The 11,571-nt window shown below is 38.1% G+C and overlaps 1 protein-coding gene and 1 long non-coding RNA gene across 4 annotated transcripts in view; one reads left to right on the top strand and one right to left on the bottom strand.

Moving 5' to 3' along the window:
• Positions 1-11,571, top strand: part of LOC110017490 (uncharacterized) — a 132,759-nt gene that overhangs the window by 14,449 nt on the left and 106,739 nt on the right. The gene's annotated exons all lie outside the window — the stretch shown is intronic.
• LOC101173105 (kunitz-type protease inhibitor 1) lies at positions 2,688-9,692 on the bottom strand. 2 transcript variants are annotated; one of them, XM_004082359.5, is made up of 11 exons: positions 9,559-9,692; positions 8,900-9,352; positions 8,419-8,576; positions 8,156-8,297; positions 5,751-5,927; positions 4,850-4,885; positions 4,390-4,530; positions 4,233-4,283; positions 3,975-4,145; positions 3,763-3,822; positions 2,688-3,613 (listed from the first exon to the last, which is right to left on the bottom strand). In XM_004082359.5, exons 2-11 carry the CDS (start codon positions 9,306-9,308, stop codon positions 3,447-3,449), a joined length of 1,512 nt encoding a protein of 503 aa, XP_004082407.1. In that variant the 5' UTR covers positions 9,309-9,352; positions 9,559-9,692; the 3' UTR covers positions 2,688-3,446. The 2 variants fall into 2 exon arrangements, with proteins under 2 accessions (XP_004082407.1, XP_020569244.1); XM_020713585.3 differs by lacking the exon at positions 4,850-4,885.

Raw genomic sequence — 11,571 nt, 5'->3', positions numbered from 1 at the left:
ATAGGCAACGTGGGCGGTCGTCCAGAGCGCAGGGCTGGTTAGAGGAAAGCCAAGGAGAGCAATGGCGCAGACAACCAGAGGAGGGCGATAGAGAGACGAGGACCTGCCAACCATCTCATTTATTTAGTTACAACTAAAATAAAAATCAAATAGATACTTCTTAATAATGTTGTCACATTTAGTTTAAGCTGCACTGGTCCTCAGTTTTGCAGAACTGCTGCATTTCTTCATACTCACTCACTCTTCTGACTTTTTATTTGAAAGTGCAATCTGTTGACAAGACAATAAATGTAAATCAGGTATTAATCGGGATCGTATTTGTTCCTGTTACGTTCCTTCTTGGAAATGTAATTTTAAGTAAAAATGGATGAACAACTCCTTGCAGTCACTTTGCACCCCCTAAGCTGCTGCAAAGAAAAAATCCTGTGTGATTGCCCATGTTAATGAAAAGGCCTGGTTCTCAAACTTTGCTCTGTTTATTCCCAAATATGTTCTGATGGTTTAGATCAGGATTTTGACGGTCCAGTTCTTTAACAGCAAACTGGCGTATGTCATTTATGTCTTGCACAGATTCATGTTGGAACAGAACCCTCCCTGAACAGAATCCAGCAAAAAAAGACATGGAATTGTCCAAAACCTCTTGGTGTGTGGAAGCATCAGGTCTGGATTTAGCAAGCCCCAGTATAGGGTACAGATAGAAAAGCAGGGTGCTGGGTATGGTGTGCAGGCAGTTTGGGTTGTCATATCCCTCCTTTTGTAACTCCTAAAATGCATTGAACAACATACATGTACCTACTTCCTACTTTCCTTGTGCTATCTTAGATGACCCCACCCTTACTTTGACGTGTTCTCCCTATGATGACAAAGGTGGATAAAGGTGGAAAGATTTCATGTAATCCATGGACACCAGCGAAGATCACAAATCATTGAAGAAAAAAGGTTCAGCGCACTGTCTAGTAGTGGGTCTAGATGACCCAACTCCCAACGTTAAAGTGCCTAGGATAGCACAAGGGTTAATCTATTTGAGATGTATTTAAGTTTGATGTTGAAAGCTCTACCTGACACTATTCATTGCATAGCTAGGCTTGGGCCCGACGCAAGTTGGACACCTGTTTGTGCCTTGTTGAGGCTGCATTTATTTATTTTCTTTTTCTTTTACGTCTGTCAGTCAATGCTTATGCTAGTTTTTTTTTTTTTTTTGTGGGAATTTTTTTTATTTTTGCAATTTTCCTTTCTTTTGTTAATTGTGGCTTTTTACAGGCGTTTACATTTGGGAGGGCAGTCACAGCAATTAGGGGGGCCCATGCCTAGATCTGGCCTTGGGAAGCATCCAGAGTTCCTTTCACTTAAATGAACCCCATACTGCCACATTTCACAATGGGTACCCTAAATGTGAAATTTGTTTAGACAGGTACCGTTGTCTTGGTGACGAGTCCATGAGGTTTCGTAGATGTGATTGCTCATTTCAGAGAACATCAGTTCAGCTGCAGAGTCCATGAGGCAGCCTACTTCACACCACTGCATCCAACGCTTTGAATTGCACTCTGTGTGGTCAGGGAGCTGTGGCTCAACCATAGATCCTCAGTTAAGCTTTCAAGTACTGTTGAGCTAATCTGACGGCCAAATGAATTTTAGAGGTTTGTACTGACTGACTGAGAAACCCCTGCACAATACATTTAAGTAGTGTGCCAATTCACATCATAGTTGATGTTAATCCAAGCAACTGCCACTTTGTTATACCACCGACAGCTGATTTTTAGTATTTACAAGTGTAGAATTTCACAATTGGACCTGTTGCACAAACATACTTTACAGCTCCTCTTAAAAATTCTGTGGTCTTTTATTTATGACTTTTTTGGGGGGGCCAAAATCAAACACCTGTCGTTTTCAAGGACATAGTTTCTGCAGAGCGGCAGGAATTCATTAGAAATTTCTCTCGGAGTTGTGGATGGTAACGTTGGTGCAGAATAACCCCACCCCCTCTTCCCCCAACCTTTGGTGAACAGAGCAGGAAGTTTGTGGCCCACCCAGTGCATTTTCACAGAAAAGCTCTCTTCTAAAGCAGTTCATTCTTTCCATCTGCTGCTGATTCCCAACCATTTAAATAAAAACTCAGAAATGCAAGTTTGAGCTTAATTTTCTTTATATATGCCCATCAAAAATGACACAAGAACATGTCAAAAACAAGAAAACATAATTTTCATCTGAGTAGGCCTTCCACACATCAAAACAAGGTGTTGACCAGCTCCAAGCTTAAAAATGTTGGTATTTAAGTTCGCTTTTAAAATAAAATGTCAGAATACTTCAGTTATTCTTCTTTTGTCTGTTTAAAAAAAAATTAGATTAAAAAATAAAAAGGTGGATGACTGACAAATCATTTGCTTGTTTTTTTCAGTCATCTTTGATGGTTTTTTTTAAAGAAAATTTTAAATCTACAAGTTTAAAATCCCAACATGAAAGGAGTATTAATAAGCATTGGGTCCACCAGTGTCATTCATATGAGCCAAGCTCGCTTTAATTTTTTAACTTTTGAGGAAAACCAAACTAGTACAATGATTTTGGGGATTGAAAGGACTAAAGCCACAAAACAGGAAAAAAGTAAAGTTCAATTCAATTCAATTCAATTCATGACAAATTGTATTTGGCATTAAAAAAAAAACAAATAAAACAAAAAACAAAACACTGGCTATTAGAAAGTCTTGTCCATTTTTATTCAGTTTCAATACCAGAATACAGCTAAAACACAGGAAAAACACAGTGATGCGTAAGTGACTTAAAATGATAAACGTATTCAAAGAGTGAAACATTGAATGCATTTTTATGGCTAAATATCAACCAAGAAAATGATTTGACTATAAAGTTCTATGAATATGTATAACATTATGAGTTGCTTTTATTTAGTTTTGTAACAACAGTCTGTTGAAGCAGATAAAAAAAAAAAAAAAAGCAGAAACTGTCTCCAAAAGATCAGTATTATTTAGGACATCTACTAGCCTTCCCAAAATAGATTTGACTGAAAAGACAACTGACTTGGCAGAAATCTCATTTTGAAGTAACATTAAAAAAAAAAAAATTAAAATAAAAACAAATTCTAGATTTCAAGCTATTGTTCTAAAAAAATTATTTAAAAACTGTTGATAATTTTAAAAGAAACTAAATGGGAAATGCCTGCAAAATACAAGGTCCAGTGACAAACCTCTGTTTTAATAGTTTGAGTAAATCAAATAAGCAGAAGAATAAAAGCAAAAACATCACATTTCTCAGTGAAGACTTTCTGGCTTCTGTGCTGTGTATTTCACCCTAAAATACATTTCACACTAAAAAAAACAAGGAAATGCATCTCTCATCAACCTGAGCTTGTTCTTTTTGTGATCCATCTTTTGAGTCAGTCCTTAAGAGAACGAAGGTCAAAAACAAGGTCCAGGGGCTCAAGCAGGCTTTGTCAGCTAGTCCTTGTAGATGTGTCGAGAAGTTTCACCACCCCAGGGGTTAGGTGCATCGAGCTGATCATTTCCTTTCTTTCCTTTCTTATTTCTATACTTGTAGCAGCAACATCCAAGAACAACAAGCATGACGGCAATGGCAACACCCAAGATAATAGCTATGATTGTTCCTGCACATAAGTAAAACAAATATTTAGTAAAAGAACCAGAATCAATGCAAAACTGTACCTTAAATCACAAACAATAAACAAACAACATGCATGAATGAAAGCAGGATAGATGTTGCAATCTTTTTTTTTCTCAAGTGTGCCAAGCTTACCATTGTTGGAACCACCTGTACTTCTCTCAAACATGTCTGGACTGAAGACGACATCTTTCTCTGAAAATAAAATAAAGAAATGTAATTTAGCTTTTTAACAATGCTCATTAAACCAAAAGATATCTTAAATACAAAAAAAGCAGTTTGTGCCACCAGGGGCAGTGCAAGAAAGACAGTGATATTGTTAATAGGGTACAAACAAAGAAAAACACCTGTTATTCCCGTGCAAGTTGTCTTGCATTTGTCCTGGGAGTCAAACCGGTTTTCATTTCCTTCACAACCACCATAGTTGAAGCGGAAGCACTTCTGCTTGTAGGGGTCATAGTACCACATTGTTTGAGTGTCTCTGCACGTTCCTGTCTCGACAACAGCGGTGCAACGAGCTGCAAACGGAAATATGAAAGGCCTTCAATAGAGAGACTGTAAGGCTTTCTTACAGTCAACGAGGGCAAGATTAAAACTAAACTCACCTTTCTTTTCATTTATCTGAATATCCAAAAGCCTACTAAATCCCCTTGTCACTGATGAGACAAAGGAAATTATTAATGTTTGCATAAATTTAAAGTACTGGTAATAGAAATACATTTTTATACAAACAATCCAGTATAGAAACTAGCCAGTGCTTACATTTTTCACACTTTACTTCATCTGAGCCATCTGAACATTGATTGATACCGTCACATTCGTATCCTTCTTCCAGACAGCAACTGTTGGCACAGGTGAACTGTCCCGGACTGCAAGGACTTCCACACTTTTCTGAGTTGGAGACTAAATAGAAAAAAGAAAAAAAAAGACAGTCATGTTGTAAAGACAACAAAATACACCCACAAAAAAACCAACAAACTGAACACAGAGCAAGAAATTAGACCCATTTATAGACCAGCCTTTTCATCAACATGCATGTCCGTTTAACTACGGAGCCTTTAAGTTGGAAGATGCCAATAAAAATGCACAGACCACAGGTAATGGAAGACTGCATTACCAAACCTGGACAAGAGAGACCCCAATCAAACAAGTAGAAGTAGGTGGAGATAGTGGGGGTGAAAGCTTCATGCAAAAAGACCTCAACCAACCAGAATTCACTGACCTGGTTTTGTTGGAAAAACTCCACGACTACCTGGTCCTTAAAAACGAATAATGGAGGGATTTATAACAAAATGAATTAAATCTTTAAATCAAAGCCAACTTTATGAACCATTTTTCATTCTAAAAGTAACACAAAGTGCTATACAGAATTAAAACATATTTAAAAACATAAAAAAATAATCACACACACCAATTCAACCATGACATAAAAAAGCATAAAAGGAAATACAAATCGAACTTAAAATTGAAATATGTAGAATTTGGATTGATTGTCCCATCATTTTAGTCAACTCATTAAAATGTGGAAAGTGTTTTTCTTAATTCTGTAACTTCTTTAAAGGTCTGTCTACTGCTACGATTTCCATGACTTCAAGTTTTGATACATCATAACTCATTTAATCATTAAAAAAAAGTTGTGTTCATGATTAGCTGAGGCTATTTAAAGGACAACCAGTCATTTATTAAAATAAAAATAAAAGTTAATTGCAGTACAATGTTAATATTTTTCCAACTGTGGCATTTTTCTTCAAACATATCAATTTCAAACTGCAAGTATATTCCTTTTTCATCTAAATAGATTTAAAGCTCATTATAAAGTAAACCGATCTGAGGATGGAAACCTCATCCAAAGCCGTATGGAAACATTTTAAAAACCCCAGTGACCTGGGCAACTTGTGGGAAAGGGGTTAAGATTCACCTATTCCTTTTATAATATTTAAAAAAAAACATACTTTAAATTATGACAAAATAACAGATTATAACAAGCAAATTTGTTAAATAAATGCTTCTGCTAAAAAAGTAAAAAGAAAAAACAAATAAATTCAGCATTGCCAACTTCTGTATGTTGTAAAAAAAGAATCATAAATGGATAAAGTAATGGAAATAAAAAGATCAATAAATACCTGTGCTGTGTGAGCCAGAGCAGGCAAATTTGCACTCTTCTTCCAAGAGGTAATTGTTCCGGTTCTCCCTGCAGCCTCCAAATATGAACTGCTCACATTTTTGGGAGGCAGCGTTGTAGTGCCAGCGAGGAAAAGATCCACGACACGGCCCGACTTTCTTTGGAGCCATGCAGTGATCTGACAGGATATGGATAGGAGAGTTTTGATTAAAACACCGACATTTTTTTTTTGAATGAAAGTACATTGGCAAAAGAAAATCTGTTAGATCTGTCCCAAATATTTTTAAAAATAAAATCCATTTATTTTCACTTGTAGATGGAGCTCCTACAAATCAAACACGAGATACTTTGGTCTCATTCTAACTGTAGTTTCATGAAGTATTTTCTATTTATTTAAATGGAGAGAAATGGTCCACAATTATAAATGATCATCAATTCTAACTAAAAGCACACAGCCATTATTACCTGAGGTAGTTTAAAAGTTATCAAATGTATTTCTAGTCTGAAATGTAATTGAAAAAACAGTTTTTTGTTGTTAAATTACAACGCTGATTTGATTTAAATAAACAAACATGGCAGGAACATTACATCTACATCAGAGATGGTAAACTTCTGAATTTAATTCTGCACAGTTTTAACCTTAGAACACAAATGGGATGCAAGCTTTTTTTTTTCTTTTGAATTAAAACGCAGCTGTGAAAAAAAGAAATGGTGGCATGCCTCCTCATCACATGCTGGGCTTGTGCATTTTTCTAAATAAATAACCTGACTATCTTTGACAATCATACTTTTAAAAAACCCATGTTCTTAAATAAGAGTTTTTTTTTATTAACAAAGTTAAAAGTTATGTAAAATATCTGGTTTCAGTTTCAGGTGGTTGGTTTTTTGTTTTGTTTTTTCATTTAGGTCAGACCCTCTTCCTCTTTAAACATGTCTGTCTGACATGAAACTGCTCACCACATCATGACTGGCAACCTGCGAGTTACGTTAGCTCTCAATACCACACGCATACGCGTGTGGTATTGAGAGCTGAACATGCAATCCTGTCTAGTTTTTTGTCTTTGCATAAGAAGGCAAATGCATTTGCAACCGAAAAAATGAGGAAGAGAAAGCTTTCATTAGTCAGGTTTCTATAGGGCAACACCTTTGCAGGACAAGGTGCCCATCACAAATGAATTTATTACACCGGAAATAAGCGATTAAATGGATTCTCACAATAGGGCTTTCCATAAAAAAGCCAGTCTAAAAAAGATTTAAGTAAACAATCCAAATCAAAATTAGTTTCAATCACAACAGTTGCGGAAAAATTGTTTGTGTTATGGAAGACAAAACTCGGCTGACAGGTTTTGTTCACACGGGGGAGGAGGAGAGATGGCATCAGAAGGAGCAAAAAAAAAAAAAAACGACCTTTCTCCATTTTTGAATGCCAAAGATTTCAAAAGAAATTTCCTAATCTATCCTTCAACATCAACGGGGAATCAAAACCATACCCAAACTCCGAAAACAAACAAACCAAAAAAGCGTCTGCCTTATATCCCAAAAATTTCCACTTCCTGCATGAAACTTGCATTGTGGCACAAGCTTTAAGGTTTCCGCATGACTGCTGTGTCACTAACCAGCAGTTGAACGTGCCATGACAGGTCTGTTGGTCTGAACAGTCCAGCTATCAACCTTAACCACACAAGAAAAGAAAAAGGACTTTGTTACCTTGAAATAATGTGAGCCATTACTCTGAAGCTCCAGGTATGTTCAAACATTAAAAACTCAAGTCATGTGACCTAAAGAACAATGAATCACCAGAGTTCAACAGAACCATGACTCACTACGACAGAAACTTGAAGCTAGAACAACTCTGATGTCAGACACTTTAGGAGGAGAATCATTTGAGGCCGTGGTCCTCAACCTTTTTATGGCCACAGACCGATTTAATGTCAGCTTAGTTTCCCTCAACTCTGTAGGATAAAGTTTATCTTCATCCTCTGTAAAATATCTGCAGTAGGTTCAACTGTTTTAGCAGATTAGATTTTGTGTGGGAACCAATAAAATATGATATAGCAGCTTTCATCCTAGTCTAGTATTTTCTAAAAATAGTAATGAAGGTGAAGCCACCATTTAAACAACTTAATTAGCAGCATCCTCGTAACATTAGACAGCCAGTTGCTAAAAATGAGGCATTCTTTTTATGGTCTGTGGAAACAACTGCAATCGCATTAAATACATTTTTGGAGTTGTGGCTTTTCTCTGTTAATTGCAGCTTTGGTTTTTCTTTGAAGTCATAGGTTTGTCTTCTGTTTCCTCAGTGGTGCTTCTTTTTTAAGAAAATTAACTTCCAAATAGGTTTGTTTTTTGTGAAACCTCGCCACCTCAGGAGTATGTATGTATATATAAGCAGACTTAGCTACTCACGCTCCGACTCCTGTGGGGTGAGGACCAGGACAGTGAGGACGGTTGAATCGGTCTGACCAATGCTGTCAGTGACAGTCAGCTTAAACTTATATCTCCCAGATGTCAAATTGGAAACAAGAAGCTGGTCGGGAAGGTTGGTTTTCTAGAAAAAAGAAGAAGACAAAAGTCTTTTCAGTGCAAATGAAGGTTTGTAAACTGAGACGATTCTGCTCACAAAATAAACTTGGACTAGATCAGCAGAGCACTGGATTTGCTTTCCTCACCGTTAAGACAGCATGAGGATATTCAGTGATCATATCCCACTGAAAAGACTTTATAGTATGGTCATCTTTGCTCTGGAAGCCGTTCAGTGTCACAGTTTCACCCGGCTGGACGACCAGGTCGAAACCCGCATTGGCCTCTGGTGGAGTATCAACTTTTGCTGAGGTGAAATGACATTTAAGGGACACAAAACAATTTTGCATTAAGGACATCAGAATGCACATTAGACCAAAACAGAAAGGAGCCTCAGGAATTTCTTGACATGACTGAACTTGCAAATGGAAGGTCTCCTCTGTAAATTTCCTCACTTGTCCTGAATGACAACTTCAACACATTTAAGACTCTAGAAGAAGGTTGTTGTCTTTTGGCATCTTAAAACAATACATATAGAAACCTGTTCTTCACATAAAAACAAACATTTTCTTAAATTAAGACATAAGAAAATAGGATTTTAAGTCAAAAAAGAAGGGGGGGGGGTCTTACTTGGTCTGGGTTCAACACTGATGTAGCTGGTATACACTGACTTCGTGATGTAACTCGTAAATCCCTGCTGTTTCACGAAGCGGCAGACGTATTTGTTTTTGTACAGACAGTCGAACAGGAAGCAGGACTCGATCGGACCATTCTCCTCATCTCCTCTCTTCATGAAAGCCAGGTTGCACTTTGGTTCCTTGCAGCAGGCGTTGACGCACTCCTTCTCCTGAGACACTTTGGGCGCAGTGATGAACGTGGCCCCGTGTTTCACCGACTCATCGGTATCGAGAACAAAATCTTCCTTTCCTTTCTTGAAGTTGGATAAGCACGCCTCACCCGTGTCCTGGCTAAAAGAAGAGTTTACCCAAAGAAATAAAAAAACAAGCGCATGCGCGCCTCTCCTTTTAGATAAAGTCATTGTCTATTTAGAAGGAATCCTCAGAACTCCTCTCAAATACAGCTCTGAAAAAGAAGACACAAACAAAAACTATTTAGAAACATTTAGGACTGTAGGCCGTAAAAAAATCGACAGTAGTTTCTAAACGGTTTCCATGCGCGCACCTCTTATGTTTTTACAACTATCGTCAAAAAAAAGAAAAGAAAAGCCAATGTCGGTAATTGAAAATAAAAAAGAGTAATCTATCGACGGGTTGCGTATGGAGACTCACCTGTGAAACACAGGAAGTGAAATTCCACTCCTGACGCCAGCCACTCCCTTCAGACTGTTGTGATCTCACAGGTGAAACCGACCCGAAGGCTGGTCTTTTATAGACTCTCCTCCTCCTCCCCCAGGAGGGACTTATGCAAATTGTACAAACTTTAAAAACAAGAATCTAATATTTAAAAGTAACAACACTAAATGCACTCCAAATGGTTCGTTTTAGTTGAATTATTACTATGGTGAGGAGAGTTAGATACCGGGTTTGACAAGAGTTCCTCTGTAAAAAACAAAAAAAGGTATGTCATGATAATGGGTGGAATGGGATACAAGCTTCACATACTTCAGTGTATCTGTCAGAGGATGTAGCCTTAAAAGAAAACCTGCAGAAGTGGTTGCTCTTCTTTTTTTTTCTGACATGTGGTATCACTGATAGGCTTCTGACTTACAAAATAAAATGAGGATTTATAGACCCCAAGCAAGTATTCCATTACATTTTATGCTTTTTAATTATGCATAAAAATTTTAAAAATGCATTTAATTATGCATTTAGGCTGCACGGTGGTGTAGTGGTTAGCGTTCTTGCCTCACAGTAAAAAGGCCCCCGGTTCAAAAGAACACCAATGGGGGAACTCTCTGTGTGGAGCTTGCATGTTCTGGAGTTTGCAGGTTAATTGATTACTCTAAATTGTCCATTGGTGTTCATGTGAGTGTGTATGTATGGGTCTTTGCCCATGAGTGGCCGGGTTAGGCCCTGGAACCCCCTTGACCCCTGGAGGGACTAAACGGTTTTAGAAAATTAATTATTCTTTTACTTTATTCTTTATATTTGTGTGTCTTGTAATAACACCTGTGCTCGCTTGCTGTAAACTGAACGTGACTGGCAGGCATCACCAGATTAGGAGTGCTGAGCTAAAGCACAAGGTCGTCTGTGTTTTTGTCTGTGCTGAGCTGTTTATGGAACCGAGGCATCTGTGGATTACGGTCTGGAGATGCGGACGCAACCATCCTTGACTGGCAGGAAACATTTTACATGTTTACATGTTGCTCTGTTGGATAATAAGAAAAAGGCTGTCTGCTTTGGGAGCAGCGAGACAGCAGATGACAGCGGAGCTTCCACCTGTTGGTGTCAGTGCATCTCTCCCCTTTGCAAAGAATTGAACTCTCATGCAGACTCTTGTATGATTTATTTCTTTTCCCAACTGCACATTAGATTTTTGGTGTCCTGAACCATCCAAATCTGCGGAGGCCATACGAGGCCGCAACAATTTGGAGGCATGGACGGGTTGGTTAAGGATGATTACCAGAGGAATTCTGCCTGGGTGACGAGTTTCTGACTGAGGACACGGGTGCACCCTAGTGAAAGGTAAGCAGAAACCTGTTCAATCAAATTCTGCATTGGACGTAACCACATCGAGTGGCCGATGTCCACAAAGTGAGTAACTCAGTAAATTTTAGTATTGTGCATTTAAGATTTTTGAGAAAAGTGAAGTTACAGTTTTATGGAATAAAGGAAAGAAACAAATGATGGAATGTCCATACCTAGAGTTTGGTAACTCCAACAGTCTCTAATGAGAGGCTGGTTAAACCTGGTGCGAGGCCCGGGGAGGTCAGGAACCCAGAATTCCAAAATTAGCCGGTCTCAAGACACTGTAAACAGGTTAAGAGACCAAAATCGCAAGACACTGAAAAGGTTGAACTTCAGAAAAATTGGCCAGTTTCAAGAAATCATAAATAACAAAGTTTCGAGACCAAAATGCGCGAGATATCAAAAAGGTTGAGTCCTAGAAGAACAGTTCAGGTTAACCACGGTGTATTAAATAAACATGTAAGACAGTACAGTGTTGTACATTTTGCTATGTGATTTTGATGTGAATGAGGTGCACAGCTGCGTATGTGTGAGTGGAAGCAGTCTCTGTGCTCTTAAACAGCAGCCCTGCTGGAAACCTGACGGTGTCAACATAAGGCAGAGGTCTGTTGAAGTAGGATCACAAACCTCTGGATTAGGATGTAGAATTAATAG

Source organism: Oryzias latipes, chromosome 22 (genome assembly GCF_053564925.1).
Source record: "Oryzias latipes strain Hd-rR chromosome 22, Olatipes_Hd-rR_3.1".
Lineage (NCBI taxonomy): Eukaryota > Metazoa > Chordata > Actinopteri > Beloniformes > Adrianichthyidae > Oryzias > Oryzias latipes.
The sequence above is the reverse complement of the archived record's forward strand: the minus strand, read 5'-3'. Positions and strand labels throughout refer to the sequence as shown.

Coding starts and splice junctions, on each gene's coding strand:
- LOC101173105 (XM_004082359.5), bottom strand. CDS start 9,308: ATGACTTTATCTAAAAGGAGAGGCGCGCATGCGCTTGTTTTTTTATTT. Junction 4,886..5,750: donor CTCTGGCTCACACAGCACAG/GTATTTATTGAT, acceptor TTCGTTTTTAAG/GACCAGGTAGTCGTGGAGTT. Junction 4,146..4,232: donor TCAGATAAATGAAAAGAAAG/GTGAGTTTAGTT, acceptor TTCCGTTTGCAG/CTCGTTGCACCGCTGTTGTC.